The sequence below is a fragment of the Chrysochloris asiatica genome, unplaced genomic scaffold (genome assembly GCF_000296735.1).
Source record: "Chrysochloris asiatica unplaced genomic scaffold, ChrAsi1.0 scaffold00138, whole genome shotgun sequence".
Taxonomy (NCBI): domain Eukaryota; kingdom Metazoa; phylum Chordata; class Mammalia; order Afrosoricida; family Chrysochloridae; genus Chrysochloris; species Chrysochloris asiatica.
The window spans coordinates 6,099,260-6,112,306 of NW_006408656.1; the positions used below are offsets into that span (position 1 = coordinate 6,099,260).

General features: G+C 39.6%; 1 protein-coding gene across 1 annotated transcript; it reads right to left on the bottom strand.

The window, feature by feature from the left end:
- Window positions 1-692: 692 nt before the first annotated feature.
- Window positions 693-11,444, bottom strand: LOC102821980 (methyltransferase-like protein 7A-like). The gene is made up of 2 exons (XM_006870046.1): window positions 10,947-11,444; window positions 693-929 (listed from the first exon to the last, which is right to left on the bottom strand). The coding sequence occupies exons 1-2, from the start codon at window positions 11,442-11,444 to the stop codon at window positions 693-695; spliced, it is 735 nt and encodes a 244-aa protein (XP_006870108.1).
- Between the last annotated feature and the right edge of the window lie 1,603 nt (window positions 11,445-13,047).

Here is a 13,047-nt window from a genome sequence, read left to right on the forward strand (position 1 = left end):
TCACCACCACCAGTTTATAGAATTGCTGAGTCAGAACTGACTCAAGGAAATGGGGTTTGTGGGTTTTATTTTGCTTTGTTTTGGTGAAGTAATCTGTATCTTAAGAACTGAGGATTGGAATGCAGAAAAACAAACTTTGGTGGAGTACTGGAATACAAGACATGACAAAGCTGGCCAGAACTGGATACGGCGTCCTCAACATTAATTCTGAAAACAACACAAAGAATGGCAGATTCGATTTTCTTTTTCAGAAAAGATTTTCTAAAATTGAATGTGTTTATTCAGTTGGTGAACAATTAAGATCTTTTCACTTCTCCTTTTTAAAAATAATTTTTTTTTGAGTAATTTAACTCCTTATTGGCACCAAGTTCAGAAAGAGATGGGCTTAAAATCTGTTGGTTAACAATTTAAATGATACAATTGGAAAAAAAATTTGACATTACTAAAGAAAGGACAGCTGAAGGTAGGAATGATGGACTTAAATGATAAAAGCTCATTGTTTCCTCTTAAGAAATTGCTCAAAGCTGTTTTTATTTTTTAATTCTTTGGGAGGCAATAGAAAATGGATATGTAGGATGTAACAGAAAACTTCAATTGAAAACAAGGTCTTCCTTCTCCCAATTAGCATTTTCATTGTAAGACTGAAGCCTTAATTTTTGGAGCCTTTGTGTGCTCTCTGCTACGGCTCCACACTACTTCACAGCATATCCGAAGATGTGGGGGCGCACCAGCTCCCAGGAAATCGGGGCATGCACATGCTGCAGCTTCAGCTTAGAAAAGCTGGCTCGTTCCAGGGGCTTCCAGCTCTCTCTGGTCAGGTTGCACCCATCAAACAGAAGGAACCAGACGGGATTCAGGACTTGTTGCCAAAAGTAGTTCCAGGTGGAACGCTTAGCTGCTACATGTTCCATGAAATAAAAAGCTCCTCCCTGAGAAAGAAAAACAATTCAAGAATTTTCAGTTTTAGAAAAACAGGTGTATTCGATGATTCATGTTTTAGTTTCCAGAGACCATTTTCCATGAAAAAGCAGTAAGGTGGCTAAATTAGGATTTACTAAGACACCATGTCGGTCAGCAGTTTCATTCTTTATTAAATTTTACAGACAGAGCTGTCAATCTGTGAATCAATTGAAAGCAATTAAAAGTAGTAAGAGTAGCTAAAATGTAAGCATTTACTGTGGGCCAAGTTCTGTTCTTGACCATACCATGAATTAATACATTTAATCCTTGCAACAAAGTTAATAGGTAACTATTATTATCAGGAGAGGGATGGTTCTGTAGGATAAACACTGAACTACAAACACAAAGTCTATGGTTCGAGCCTACCAGACGCTCCATGGGAGAACGATGAGGCTTTCTGCTCCTGTAAAGATTTACAGTCTCAGAAACCTTATGTTGCTATGGGTGGTCAAGGGCATAGTGACAACAATATCATCCCTATTTCTACACGTGAGGAAATGGAGGGAACAAGTCACATAGGGAATAAATAACTTGCCCAGAGCCACACAGCTTGCAGTGTTACAACCAGGCTTTAAATTTCAGCAGTCTGCCTCACCCATATGTTTTTTTAAAGAAAATTCAGAAACCACAGGAAAAGTTTTAAAGAGAAAACCAAACAACCACCACCCTAGGGATAACTGTACCACTCTGAATGCACCCAATCTCGTCTGATCTCAGAAGCTAAGTAAGGTTGGGCCTGGTTAGTACTTGGAAGAGAGACCGCCCAGGATTATCGCATGCTCTAGGCTTTAAGGAATCCTGGTGTGGTGCCGTATAATTTTACTTGCAGTGGACCGCAAAGTTTGAACCACAAGGTCAACAGTTAACCCTATTTGTTGTTGTTAAGTGCCGTTGAGTTGGTTCCAACCCACAGTGACCCTATTTAGGGTTTCTGGGGAGCAGCTGGTGAGCTTGAACCGCCGTCCTTGCAGTTCAAATGACTTTGCAGCTCAACGCATTAATCAACAGCACCACACCAGGACTCCTTTGGAAATCCTATATAGGGTCACTATGAATCGGAACTGACTCGACAATACTTAACTACAACAACAACAACATTTAGGTTGTCATTTTACACAATTAAAATATTGCTACAACATTCTTATCCATAAATCTGTTACCACCCCTGGAGCTGCTGAGTTGACGTCTGTGCCATATTAAAGCCTTTATTTAGTACAAGTTGTCCAATTACCCTTTGGAATAGTTTTACTAAATTTACATGCATACCAGCAATGAATAGAAGTGCCCTTATCAACCCAGGTTGTTATTTTTGTCAGTTTGTCTATCTTTGTAAAATGGTATTTCGTTTTAAAAATGTGCAAGTGTTTTACAAAAGCTATTTAGATTTCTTCTTTTCTGTTTACATACTCTTATCAGTTTTCTCACACAATAAGTACATAAATTTCTCACACGAAAAACATTTACTGTTTCTTTCCTTGTTGTTGTTGTTAAGTGCTATGGAGTCGGTTCCAACTCATAGCAACCCAATATAGGGTTTCTGGAAACAACTGGGGAGCTTGAACTGCTGACCTTTTGGTTCAAATCAACCTTGCGGTTCCTACGCTTATCCTACAGTGCCAAACCAGGACTGATTAGTAAAGACTTTTTACACTGCAAGATAATGTATTGAATCACAAGGTCGGCAGTTCAAACTTACCAGTCGCTCATCGGAAACCCTATACAGGGTCATTATGAGTCGTAACTGACTCGAGGGTACTTAACAACAACAACAAGACCATGTATACTATTACAAATATTTTTCCCTGTTTGTCTGTCCATTTGAATTTTAAAATGTGACTACTTCTACTTCTTTTATGTTTGTTGTTTTTTAAAATCTTTTAATTCCTATAAGGAACCTTGGAGGCCTTGTGGGTTAGACATTAGGCTGCTTGCTCACTGCAGTAATCAACTCCACGACAGTGGGTTTAATTCATCTGAAAGTTGTTCTCAAGTTCTGCTTTGCAAACTTGCAGAAGAATCACAGAGTTCTCCCTCAGGAGAGTCTGAACCCACACCAAACACTACCTTGAGACTGTGAGTTTGAACTGGTGACCTTGCATATGAGGCTATTGAAAAAACCATGACTTTGGGCAGGTGCACTTTAGTGCTCAAATTGACATCTGCTCTTGGACATGTCAAAGAGGTCTTGTGCAGCAGATTTGCCTAATGCAATATGTCATTTGATTTCTTGACTGCTGCTTCCATGAGTGTTGATGGTGGATCCAAGCAAAATGAAGTCTTTGACAACTTCAGTCTTTTCTCCATTTACTTCTCATTCTTTTGTACCATTTTTCACAAGTATGTAAATGATAAAACTAATGAAAATAGAGATCCATCTAAAAGCATTACTGAATTCATGTTAACATTTTGTCATTAAATATTTTATTCAATTAGTGAAATACCTCATCTTCACAATGTTATCCTCACAGTCGAAAATCTTTAATTAAATGTTCTGGAACACTTAATCTTTGCAATGTTACCCACACAGTTGAAAATCTTTACATATTCAACAAACCACAGGTAAGCATCTTTCTGGTATTTTCTGTTTTCAGTCACGATCCATCTGATGTCAGCAATGATATCCCTAGTTACACATCCTCTTCTGAATCTAGCTTTAATTTCTGACAGTTCCCTGTTGATGTTACAACTGTTTTTAAATGATCTTTAGCAAAATTTTACTTGTATACGATTTTAATGATATTGTCCAATGATTTCCATATTCCATTGTGTCATCTCTCTTGCAAATGAGCACAAGTATGGATCTTTTCCAATCCTGTTGGCCAATAGCTGTCTTCCAAATGTCTTGGCATAGATGAATGAGTGCCTCCAGTGCTGCGTCAGTTTGAAAGGATTAGGTGGAGATTTTTCTAAACTAAATCAGGGGCTTTAGCTGATTGAAAACATGGACCCAAATACTGATTGCTTTGCTGAAATCCATAGGGAGACTCGAGAAGAAGTGAGAAGGTACCTCGAAATATATGAAGAAAAAAAAGAAAAGGATCATAGAGATGGCTCTCACTCAGTTTTCTGACTAGAAAAGCCATTCCCCTTTCCAGTGATAATCCAGATGATTCAAAACCATCCATAAGTGGCATTATTACAACTGACAAATTGCCAACTCATCCAACTTTTCTTCAACGAATCATAAATTTTTAGAATCCATGTATTTTTTTTTAACGTATGTAGGTATACACTATTAAAATATATCTGTATGTCTATATTTAATTTTTCCAACTCCAAAAGACAAATAAAGATCAGATTTGTAAAGATACTGATAATAAAAGACAAAAATAATGTAAAAAAAATAATAAAAAAAGGATGTATTTGACTTATAGAGAACTAATGATACAACAGAGCCGTCAGAATGGAAGCCTGTATTAAGATTGGGACTACCCGGAAATACAGGTCAAGACTAGACCTGGGGGGGATCAAAGAGGGACGACGGATTTGGGCAATCACCTCCAATAACATCATGGCTACCATCCCATACTTCTCAGGCTCTTCTACTTACCTTAGTCGTGGCTATCCCAGCAGGGCACTCCCAAAATTATATGGGTAATTAAATTGTAGACCTGAAACCTTGCAATATTGTGATTAAAAAAAAGAAAGAAAAGAGTTCCCATAGGACAGGAGCTAGGAGATGAAGCAGGAGAGGCCTGTGTACTACTACATGTTTAGCTGGAAATACTGGTGAGTCATTCAGATGGCTGGATGTGAGGGCGAGAGGCTACCAGGAAAGCCTGGGCTGGATGTTTGGATTTGGAGCCCATCTATGTATACTTTCATTGAAAACTTTGCGGGTGGTTGGGATTGCCCATGAAGTATACAAATATGTAAGTGAAATGAACACCCAGAAAGGAATCTCAGGGTTTAAAGATGAGCAGAAAGAGAAGGCAGCCAGCAAAGGAGGAAGAAATGAGAGTTTAAAAAGCTCCCGTAACAGGCACAGTGGTAAAGTGTTAAGAACAGCTACATTAAAGAGAGTCAGGCCTACTGGCTGTACAAGTCTCTTAACCTCTCGGTCTGTTTCCTTACATGAAGATAGTACAATAAAACTCCTCTCGGTCTGTTTCCTTACATGAAGATAGTACAATAAAACTCATGAAAGTGGGTACCTGCGTAAGGAGGAAACCTGTCTAATGAAGGAAAATGCAAACATGTTCTATCAAAACAATCGATGGGAAGTGGTTACGAATTGGGCTGCTAACCTCAGGGTCAGCAGTTTGAGACGACCAGCTGTTCCGCGGGGGAAAGATGAGGCTTTCTGCTCCAGTAAAGATTTACAGCCTCGGAAATCCTTTATTAATTGGAACCGACTCCATGGCACATAACAACAACAACAAAGTTCCTGTCTTTCGAGTTGCTGTTCTCAATTTGATTCCACATAGTTAGAGTTTAAAAAAGCACAATGCTCAAGTGAGACATTCCTTACTAGTTAAGGATTCCTGGTGTGGTACTGTCGGATCAGCACTGCACTGCGAACCACAACGGTGATTCAAACCCACCAGCTGCTCCACAGAAACCTATACAGGGTCACTATGAGTCAGAACCAACTTGATGGGCTTAACAACAGCAAGTTAAGCTAAACTATTGTTGGGTTTTAAGATAACTTCAGGGAATATTCTTGGATAAAGGTTTAAAAATTATCTTAAGGCATTATTAGTTCCAGGGGTTATCCAGGCCCCTTGGTTCCAGAAAGTCCATGAGAATTTGAAATTCTGTTCTGAATTTTCTTCCTTTTGTTCAGGATTCTTCTATAGAATCTTTGGTCAAAATGGTCAGTAATAGTAGCCAGGCACCATCTAGTTCTGGTCTCATGACAAAGGAAGCAGTTGTTCATGGAGGCAATTAGCCACACATTCCATATCTTCCTCCTATTCCTGACTCTTCTTCCTCCTCTGTTGCCCTAGGCAAATAGAGACCAATTGTTGTGCCTTGGAAACCACTTTCAAGCTTTTTTAAAAAAAAGATTTATTTGTTGTTGTTAAGTACCGTGGAGTTAGTTTCAACTCACAGTGACCCTGCACAGGGTTTCTGAGGCTGTAAATCTTTATGGAAGCAGAAAGCCTCATCTTTTTCCTGCAGAACAACTGGCAGTTTTGAACTGCCGATCTTGAGGTTAGCAGCTTTGCTACCAGAGCTCCTTTAGAGCTTTATATAAGAGAAATTACCTAAGGACTTACAATTCTTTCTTTCTTTTTTAAGTTTTATTGTGAATTGAGTGATAGTTTACATGGGAGAACATTGGGTTTACACATCATTTCATTACAATGATTACAATCTCTTCTGTGCATCATCATTCAACAGTATTTGCTTCTATTCCCTCCGGGTTTTTTGGGTGCGGGGGATATACACAAAGACGCTCAGGAATGTATAATCATTTAAACAACCAAAAGGCACATTCTACAAGCCTGCCTCCTGGCTGCTAGTACACAGCCTCTCTCTATGAGTCCAGAGTCCTCAGCTGCTCTATCTCTCCAAGTCCCCATCGCTGCCTCCATCTCTGGTATTGTTGTTTCTTTGGATAGGGTCCCACATATCACTTGTGCTCTTCTCCCTTGATGGTCCTACACTTGTAAGTTTTTAAGACCCTAACAAACAACAAACTAAGAGATAGAACAGAAGCACTAAACATGTTACAGAATAAAACTATTTAAAAGAAGATTTCAAAAATATATACAATGACAGGTTTGATAAGGACAGGCAACTTAGATACTGGCTACCTAAAATGAGGGTGATAAAGGCATGAAGTGACTGGCTTATAATTTTGCAAGAGAGAGTTTAGTTTCAGAGTGTGTGGGGAAAGGTAGAGTCCCAATGAATAGTTTTCATCTTGTCTAGATGGGTCTGGTTAAAAGAGATGGAGATAAGATTCTTATGATTCAATAGTGAGTAATTGTTACCATGACTAATGTGACTGTCACAACTGTAAAGGTAGAAGTTTTATTTTACAAAAAGGGGAGAGTAGTTAATCTTACAGTCCAGGAACACAGGACCCTAGGACCATCAAGGGAGAAGAGCACTAATGGAATGTGGGACCCTATAGAGAGAGGCAGCGACACTAGAGATGGAGGCAGAGATGACAACATGGAGAGAGGGAGCAGCTAAGGACTCATGGAAAGAGAAAGACTGAGTGGTGGTGGCCAGGAAGCAGGCTTACAGAATGTGCCATTTGTTTGTTTAAATTTTTATATATTCCTGAGTGATTTTGTGTACATACCTGCTCCCCACAAAAAACAGGGAATAGAAGCAAATACTGTTGAATGATGACGCACAGAGGAGATTGTAATCATTGCAGTGAAACGATGAGTGTAAAACCGATGTTCTCCCATGTAAACTATCACTCGATTCACAATAAAAACTTAAATATATATATGCAATAAAAGTAATATGCAATATATGCAATGTGCAATATATGCAATAAAATATATGAAAATTCCTTGCAAATATACAAAAGGTATAAAATTAAAGTAAGGCATCTTTACCTGCATCCAGTCCCATTCCCCAGAGGGAACTATGTTAATAGTTTATCTGTCATTCCCATTAAAAAAAAAAAAAAATCTATGCCTATATATCAATGTGTATATAAAATTAGGACTTCTGGTGTGGCACTGAAGGATCAGCTCTGGACTACGAACTACAAGGTTGACAGTTCAAACCCACCAACTGCTCCTCAGAAAACCCTATACAGGGTTGCTATGAGTCAGAATCAACTTGATGGTACTTAACAACAACATATAACTGTAAATGATGCAATTAATGAAAATATAAATTCACCTAGAACCTTATTATTGAAATTATGGTAACATTTAGTCATTAGATGTTTTATTCTATGCTAATAGAACTTACTGCTATGTAGGAATTAGTATATGTCTATGTATATCCTTTTCTTCCCATACACATATGGGATTATACTTTACATCATTTAACATTATCTCTTGGGTGTTTTGTTTATCTTTTTTCCTTTTTAAAAAAAGATAATTCAAAAACCATTTATTATATATCAAGCTGTAAACAGAAATCTTAAATCATATTACAAGTGAACACAAATATGAAATCAATGCCAAGATGGAAGTGTTTTGGAGCCATAATGTAGAATTTATTTAAGATGTTCTGATCATTTTTATTCTAATCAGTATTAAAAAAAAATCAATGGTAAATTGTTGAATTAAATAAACCAGATGAGAGTCTAATTGTTCCCCAGTTGACCTCCAGTCAGCTATTATTTTGCCCTTTCCTCATTTTAATTACTCACTTTCATTATTGTTGTTATTAAGTGCCATTGAGTCAGGGGTGGACAACACTTATTTTCAAAGCTCAAGATGACCTAAGAATCTTTTAGTTGTTGTTATTTTTAATCGTGGCACCGGTCTTCCCAGCTCATGTCAGTTTTTGCATGAATAATAGTGCATTTCTATCATCAATTGCTTTCCATGCATGAACCAACAACTTCAAGCCATCACAGACTATCCACAACAACTAAACACAGTTCTGGCAGCTACTCTCCCAGCCACATGGTCCCCCAGGTCTACAGCCATGATTTGGTTCACATGGATTCTTTGTTCTCTGTCCTAGCCATTCACAAAGAAAGGAATAAAACTTTATTCTTTAAAAACTCTACACACAAGCAAGATGCTGAAAAAGCCCTTGCCATCTCTGACAAAAAACAGAGCAGCTCTAATTCATAATGACAGCAAAAATAATTTTTTTAATCCCTTTTACTATACACTCTCAAATATTTTTTTCTTACCCACATATACAAGTATAACTCTTCCTCATTCTTTCAAACAACTGCACAGTATTCCTTTTTGCTATGTTACAATGCATTCCTGTTGATGGATAGTTGAGACATTTCCAGTTTATGCTATTACAAATATCGCTGTAATGAATATATTTCATATGGATATAAGTTTTGCACATTTGTAGGCTAAGTCCTAGAAGTGAGAAGTGAGATTACTGAATAAAAGAATGTGTGCACTTTACATTTTGATAGTATCAAATTATCCTCCAGAGAAGTGGTGTTGTGGGTTAATGTGCTGGACTGCAAAGTCGGCTTGAACAGCAATATTGGTGGTTCAAGCTCATTAGTCACTCCTTGGAAACCCTATACAGGGTCGCTATGAATCAGAAACAACTCAACAGCACTTAACAACAACGACAAACACCATACATCACCCTAGGAGTCCTGTGGAGTCCTGTGGGTTAATGCCGTAGACTGCAAAGTTGGTTTGAACTGCAACATTGATGGTTTGAACTGCAAGGCTGGTGGTTCAAGCTCACCAGTCACTCCTTGGGAACCCTATACAGGATCACTATGGGCAGGAATGGACTCGATGACACTTAACAATCACACTTGCCCCTATGTGTATGGAGGTTGGGGCAGGGAGGAGGGTTCATTCTCCCAAACAGGCCCCAACATCATACTGACCTTAAAAGTCATTGACAATTATATAGGTAAACATGATATCTTACTTTGTTGTGAATGATGTTGAACATTTTTAACATATAATTGACTATTTTAAATTTATATTCCTGTTCCTTCTCTTTCCTATTTTTCTCTTTTGGTTTTCTTATGAGGTATAACATCACATTGATTTATAATGTCCTTTATTTTTATATATTTATTTTTTGAATGGTTCTTTTTAGTTTATTGCATGAAGGAGTTACACTGGTCCAAGTTAAAAGTGGACCCCACATGGTTACATTATACAAGCTGTGAGGTTTTAAACTTGTGTGACAAGGGACTGAGGGAAATTTCTAGTCATTGCAAGGAAATCCTCATTTACAGCTTCAGTGAGCTACAAGCACTTAAAACCCAGGAACCTTCAGCTGGTGGTCCTTAGCCAGTCCAATCTCTACAAGGAACTGGCATGTGTTCTTGCGCTGGTCACCCTGTAACTGAATGACTTCTCCATATTCCGCAGGCAAATTTCTTCTTAAACGCCTTCACTAATTTCTTTTTATCGTAACCATCAGCGATCCCTTGGACAGTAAAGTGTCTTCTTGCTGTTTCTCTGTTGAATTCTTATATGGATATAATCCTCAGTCCCAGCAGCAAGCAGGTCATCACTCTTACTTGCATCAGCAAAGGGGTAGAAAGAGTGGCGGTTCTAAACAGCGCACAAACGATCCGATTCCTTTTCCTCTGTCCAAACTGCCTGCCGAAGTCAGCGGCGGGACAGGGACTTGGGCAGCGAGGAACGGAGCGTCGGGAGGCGAAGAGCGAGGGGGCTGGAGGGGGAAGCTGCTGAGTCCTCGGCGGCGGCTCAGTAACTGGGGGTGTAATGTCCTTTAGCAGAAAGGAATACTTTGTGTATCATGGAAATTTTTCTTTTTCTTTTGCGGGAGTTTAAAATGTTTATGTATTTATATTTACCTCTTTCTCTTTATAACTTCTTTACCACTCTACTCTTTAGATTTTTTTTTAACCCTACAGTTTCTTCTCTCGTGACTACTTTTGTTTTATTGTGATGAAAATATGCCCATTAAAACGTCCCAGCATAACATCTTCCACATTTGCAATTCATTGACATTGATACTACTATCTATATGTTTCCAAACATTTCCACCACCATCAACATAAACTCAGTGTGGTTTTACTTTTTAGGTCAGAACGTTTGCGCTAACTGAAATTGATAGAAGCTAAGCTCTGGTAGCGTAGTGGTTACGAATCGGGCTGCGAACCTTAAGGTCAGCGGTTCAAAACTACCAGCCGCTCCGCTGAGAAAGATGAGGCTTTCTACTCCTGTAAGGATTTACACCCTCGGAAACTCTGTACAGGGTCGCTATGGGTCGGAACCGACTCGATGGCACTTAACAACAACAACAACAAGGATTTACACCCTCGGAAACTCTGTACAGGGTCGCTATGGGTCGGAACCGACTCGACGGCACTTAACAACAACAACAACAACCACTAACAAATCCTGCCCGACTCCGTCACTTACCGGCCTTAGCACTCTGCACACCTCTCGGAGTATCTGCTCTTGGTTATCCACGGAGCACAGGACGAGAGTGCAAACCACCACATCCACAGAGCCATCGGCTATCTGGTGCATGTTCTCCCCGGCAGACACCACGAAGCGCTCGAACTGTAGATGTCGATTCTCTGCGACGCTCTTGATCAAGAACTTCTCAAAGTTGGGGTTGGGATCAATACAGGACACCCTACATCCAGGCGGGTAGAACTTGAAGTTGGCCCCTGTGCCACAGCCCACCTCCAGCAGGGAGAGCTTTCCAGAGGGGCCTGCAAACTCCTGCAGGTTGCTGAAAAGCTCCCGCTTCTTGCTCGCCATCTGTTCGTTGTACATGACGGTGAATTTCACCATGAAGTAGGGGAAGAATTGCTTGATTATCCAACTCCATATGCCAAGAAAGTTCAGTAGGTACATGGGAAATGCCAGGATGCCAACAGCCAGCCTGAGAATGAAAATGGTAAAGGCCATCTCTCCAGAAGAGGAAAAAACAGCAAGTTAAGAGATCTGACACCTTAAATTGTAGGACTAGGCTTCTGGCCACACTCCAGAGCCAATCAGCTGCGGAAGCCAAAAAGAACTGGCAGTGCTGGATAAACGCTGCTCAAGTCAAGCTATGGGCAAGAGGCCCATTTTTCCCAATTAATAGTCTGGCAAAAGTTGGTTCGGTAGTGAAATGAAAAGGGTTTCCTTAGACCGAAACCTTTCTTGCTTCCTCTTCCCTGTCGCTGGAGGCTATGGCTGTTCTCTTAGGAGCGTCACATGTACTCTGCACTTCAACCCCACTCTGCCGCGGTACAAAGATCTCTAAACAAACAACAATCTGTGGGTGGAGCCTAGTTAAACCACACGCCCACTGCCAAGGCCTCTTATCACACCACGCCCCCTTCCTCCCTCCCAGGACTCCACTTCCCCTAAACCCCACTCACCGGTTTCTTAAAACAGTGGAAGTCCATCTGTGCCTTTTCTCTCACAGTCCACAAGCATTCCCGCTTTGTGTTCTGGTCGGAGGCTCTCAGATGTTCGTATCTCCACAACAACATTATTTTTACTTCACTGTTTTGGCACAACTATCTTTTAAAAGAAAAGTCTCATACTTCAAACTGTGTCCAATAGCTACACTATTCAGCTAATTTAGATAAACATCGTTTTCATAATATTCACATTTGGGAACCTAAAGTATTCAGAAAATAGTTTCAAACATGTATCTGTTTTTAACAAGAAAGCTGAGGCTTTAGCATGACAGGGGCTAGTAAATAGCATTTACTATTTAAAACTGGGTGATGGATACAGGGCGTATACTGTTGTTTCCTTATTAGTTAATACCTTCCTTGCACACTTTTAATGAATACAATTTAAAATATCAATTTTTAAAGAACTTTTTTTGAGGCAGAGGTAACATACAACAAACTGTACATACTAAAAGTGTACATACAGTTTGATGAATTTTGACAAATGCATAATATCCCCAGGAAACTTAGCCCCACAATCCTGGTGACATATCCTTTAGCCTTGACAGCTTCTTTTTGCCCCTTTACCCCTTAACCCCACCACTCTTCTGTCAGTTGGTTGTACTATAGTGGCTTGTGTGTTGCTGTGATTCTGGAAGCTATGCCACAAGTATTTTAAATACCATCAGGGTCACCCACGGTGGACAGGTGTCAGGTGAGGTATCAGCTGAGCTTCCAGATGAAGACAAACTAGGAAGAGGGAGAGACGGACTACTTCTGAATATGTACTCACTGAAAACCTTATGAATAGCAATGACGCACTGTCAGCACCACAATAGTGAATACTGAAACACGATGAAAAACACAGAATATTGTCAGATACAGTTCCTGATAATGAGCCCCTCAGATTGGAATGCACTCAAAATACAACTGGGGAAGATCTGCCTCCTCAAAGTAGAGTTGACTGTGATGACACGAATGGAGTAAAGCCCTCAGGACCTTCGTTTGCTGATGGGGCACAACTCAAAATGAAGAGAAACAGCTGTAAACATCCATTGAAAATCGGAACATGGAATGTACACAGTCAAATGTTATAACAAAATGTCCAAAGACCTGGATTTAGA

Bases quoted from the DNA above. Each gene is read 5' to 3' on its own strand.
- LOC102821980 (XM_006870046.1), bottom strand. From the start codon at position 11,444: ATGGCCTTTACCATTTTCATTCTCAGGCTGGCTGTTGGCATCCTGGCA. The intron at 930-10,946 runs GTAAGTGACGGA...TTTCTTTCTCAG, and splicing joins TGTGCAGAGTGCTAAGGCCG to GGAGGAGCTTTTTATTTCAT.